Here is a 4,241-nt window from a genome sequence, read left to right as displayed (position 1 = left end):
AGCTTTGCGCGAAATTCAAAACAACCCACCAACTGTTAACTTCACAGCAATTCAACGTTAAATTGTACTACAATTTACCCTAAAATAACTGTTGTATAGTATGTATTTTGAGTGTTTTTTACCGTTATTCCACAATGAAATGCCCTTACATTAACGGTTATTCCACAAAAAATAAGTGTTTACCATGTATTTCAAGGGTTTTTTTATTACCATTCCACAAATAAACACTTTTTAATTAATGTTTAGTCCACATAAAATATATTTTTATGCATGTTATAGGTCCACTAATGACGGTAGGGCCAAACATAAAATTTGCTAAGTTATCTGATTCTGTAAACTAACCGAGTTTTTAAGTTGCGTGAGAAATAGATAGATTGGACAATGTTTAAAATCAGTGAAAATAAAATTTATGGTATACTAAAACAAAATAAAACAAATAACAAACACAAGTGTGCATAGACAAATGGACGATCGACCCTACTGGATCAGTGACTAGATTTTCAGGTTTTCTTCTCTCGAATTGATTCTCTGCAGAAATACTCTAGACGAAAGCCAAATAGAACTGTCTGAAAATGAGGTTTCAAGCTTTAATGAATCTTAAGTTTATTTTGTCTTGCGAACGCGTTGCCAATGGACAATCACTCTCTCATAACATTCGCCGCCTGGGATATACCAATATCACAAACTGAAGGACATCACTTCATTTTGTCGAGCAGAAGAGGGGTGATATCTGATATGAGAGGAAGACAAGGACACAAGGTCATTCTAGATCCGAGAAACCTCGATGGTTTATGGAACAAGTGTTTTTATGTCAAAACTGAATAAAAACAATTGCGCTAAAAGTTAAAAAAGTTTTACATCAATAAAAATTATGTTTTAGTTTATGGGAAAGAGTTTAAGACTGTGTAGTGCTCTCTGTAGTTTGGACTAGTATTCGTATAAAGTTGGGTGTGTAGAAATCTAAATGAGATAAACTCCATTGGCCAGAAATCCAATAAGATTTTTATGGAGGAATCTTTCTTCTGAAAACCCAAATGGTATAATGACAGGAGTTGTATAGCAAATTAAGATTTAAAATAACAATTTGTTTATGTAATTGAGAAAATGGACAACGTTTTGGGGTTACTTTCATTCTCCATCATCAGGTCAACCCACTGGTCACAATATCCTGATGGGTAATTTTTGGAGAAAACTAAAGGTGGTCAGATATTAGGAATCTTTCTTTGCCCACACTATCACGTGCTAGAATGATATCATATTACAAAACATGATGTGAGAAGAAAGATAACCTAACTGTGAGTGAGATTATCAGGTGAGCTCGAGGAACAGAAACAACAACAACAATAAACGGCCCAGAAAATCATAAGTGAAGAAAACTAATTATGAAATTACAGAGAGTAAGGAAACAAATATCAAAAGAAATACTGCCAATGAACTAGTTAGTATTCAATAAGGTTGCAAAGAAACATGAACAGTTTATAAGGAAATCAGCGAACTGGTTTAGAGTGTGATAAAGCAGTGGTAAAGATGGCAAAATAACGTGCAGTTAAGCAGAAGAATCTTGAGGTCAAGCAACGAGTGTAGTTGACCCTAAAATGACATTATCATCATTTCATGAGTTGGAGTCTTTGGTAATGTGATTAAGTTTAGGATGACACATTGACGTAAACACAAAAGTCCGTGTGACTAAAAGCAGGACTGAAACAGTCAGAAAGGAACAGAGCTAGTCTGAGTGGAGAACTTGACAGATGAGCAAGCTAGATTGGACTTGACAAGAGAGAAAGCAAGCTTACGAGGTTGATGTCAAGCTAATTGGATTGGTCTAGGGAATGAATTTGGTTACAGTTTTAACTGAAGAAATGGAAGATTGAGCACGTGGCTCCTCAGCCTTGTAATGGAAAAAAATCAACATAGAGATCAGAAAAGAGAATTTATTTAGACTGTTTCTCAAATCTGAATGCAACCAGTAGTCTTTGAAGTAATTCTGATAAGACGATGAAATTGAAAATTCCAACATCATGGAGATAAACTACCATTTGGAAAACGATTGGCGCGACGTTACACAATAACGTAATGGGCATACCTGGCAGATGGATGACAGGTTACCCCAAAGTTGTCAAGAAAAGGCCATGGAAGAAACAAATATTTATATTATTCTTGAGAGGATGGGGGAACAAGAATATCGCCCTTATGAAGCTAAAAGTTCGAAGAGAAATGTCAGGCTGAGCCTGTACGATGAAGGCAGAAACTGTTAAGTTTGATAGCGTTAGCAATAGTGAAACGTTAGGCTGAGCCTGTACGATGAAGGCAGAAACTGGTAAGTCTGATAGCGTTAGCGTTAGAGAAACGTCAGGCTGAGCTTGTACGATCAAGACAGAAACTGTTAAGTCTGATAGCGTTAGCATTAGAGAAACGTTAGGCTAAGCCTGTACGATCAAGGCAGAAACTGCTAGGTCTTATAGAAAAAGCAAGTGTAATTATGTAGTAAATTAACAAAGAGAAGCAAAGAATGCAAGTTAAAACAAGAATAACGAAGATATGAGTAAAACAATATCACTCCTTCCAAGAAGATTATTCAGTAAAAAGCAAAAGGAACGAAAATGAAAAATGAGAGAAAGAGAGAGCGGAAAAAATGACTGCTTTGTGTGGACATACATAGAAACATATTTCTGTACGTAAGTGTCTGGATCAGTGGTTCCTAAACTCTTTTAGTCTGAGGATCCCTTGATGTGAATAAAAAAGTTTGAGACCCCCCCAACCTATAATTTTAGCATGGCGATTGAAAAACAGTGCCGTATTAAAAACAATAACATCTCCTTTCCACATACTATATCATTTAATTAATTCAACATAATTTTTATCGGCTTATTGTTTATTTAGAATTAAAATTAATTCAGCATCTTTGTTTTCGGCCCACTTTTTAACGGCCCCCAGGAGGGCCGCGGCTCCGTCTTTGGGAAACACTGGTGTAGATCACAATCTGGAAACCTCTGTATTTGTCTCAACTGGTATGCAGCCGTAAAGGATGGATCGTGGTTGATTTTTTCATTGTTGTTTATCTTTAAAGCATAGTGTTCTTACAACTTTTACGTATTTAGCCGCTGTATATTTCTTCAATTCTCATCTGGCATCTGAGAAGTTTGTTTTCACAATATAACTTAACAATAATAATTCTACAACTTTGTTATCAGGCGTGTAACTTGTTTTGTTTCTTAAAGACATTTTCTGATTTTTTTTTCAGATTAAAAAAAAATTTGATTCCCAACTAGCAGGAAGAATGCTTCAATGGGTGAAAGAAGTTACAGATTTAGATATTGACACAAATGGAGAATGGGATGAGTTTCACAAAACCTTACAGGATGGGCAAGTGCTATGCAGGTATCTAAAATTATAACATTGGTTAATAATATATATTTCACTCTATTATTTTTTCTGTATTAGAAGTCTTACATAACTACGTCAATTTTAAACATATTGTTCTTTTTGTTGTGCCATAGGTTCACCAGAGTCAGAGCAAGAATGATATTTCTTGAAGAGTTTGTATTGAGAAAATAATTCGCAAAAGACTTCAAAATTTGTAGAAAAATATCTTATTTGTATAAATAAGTTGGAAAATATTATAAAAAGTCGAACGAATTATAGAATATTTACGTGTATTATCTCATCAGTAAGAATAAGATAAAAATAACGATGATTTTAGCATACTTCACATTTCATAAGCGACCCAGTGGCACAGCGGTATGTCTGCGGACTTACAACGCTAGAAACCGGGTTTCGATACGGGTGGTGGGCAGAGCATAAATAGCCCATTGTGTAGCTTCGTACTTAACTTCAAACAAACCATACATCATAAAATTGCGAAGTTTTTCGTGGCTCAAATAAATTTTTCCCAGCGGTTATCTAAAAGTTCTACATCTATGTTGTTGTTGCTAAGCGCAAAGCTACACAGAGAAGTAATCTGTGTTCTGCCCACCACGGGTATCGAAAGCTGATTTTTGGGATTTTAAGCCCTCAGTCTTACCTCTGAGCTACCGGGGAGTTCTGCGTCTATGATTCTTACCCCTTCAGTCTCCCTGTGAGTAAGACCCAGGTGGATAAGGCGCTCGACTCGCAATCTGAGGATCGCGGGTTCGAATCCCCGTCCCACCAAACATGCTCGCTCTTTATAATGTGACGGTCAGTCACACTATTCGTTGGTAAAAGAGTAGCCCAAGAGTTGGCGGTGGGTGGTGATGACTAGC

General features: G+C 36.2%; 1 protein-coding gene across 1 annotated transcript in view; it reads left to right on the top strand.

Annotated features, from left to right (window-relative positions):
* Positions 1-4,241, top strand: part of LOC106471806 (myophilin-like) — a 22,409-nt gene that overhangs the window by 14,874 nt on the left and 3,294 nt on the right. Inside the window, exon 2 of the mRNA XM_013932431.2 lies at positions 3,242-3,378. Coding sequence (XP_013787885.1) covers positions 3,242-3,378 — 137 coding nt within the window. The remainder of the gene's footprint in view (positions 1-3,241; positions 3,379-4,241) is intronic.

This window comes from Limulus polyphemus, unplaced genomic scaffold, assembly GCF_000517525.1.
Source record: "Limulus polyphemus unplaced genomic scaffold, Limulus_polyphemus-2.1.2 Scaffold115, whole genome shotgun sequence".
NCBI lineage: Eukaryota > Metazoa > Arthropoda > Merostomata > Xiphosura > Limulidae > Limulus > Limulus polyphemus.
This window is presented reverse-complemented; position numbering and strand designations above follow the sequence as displayed.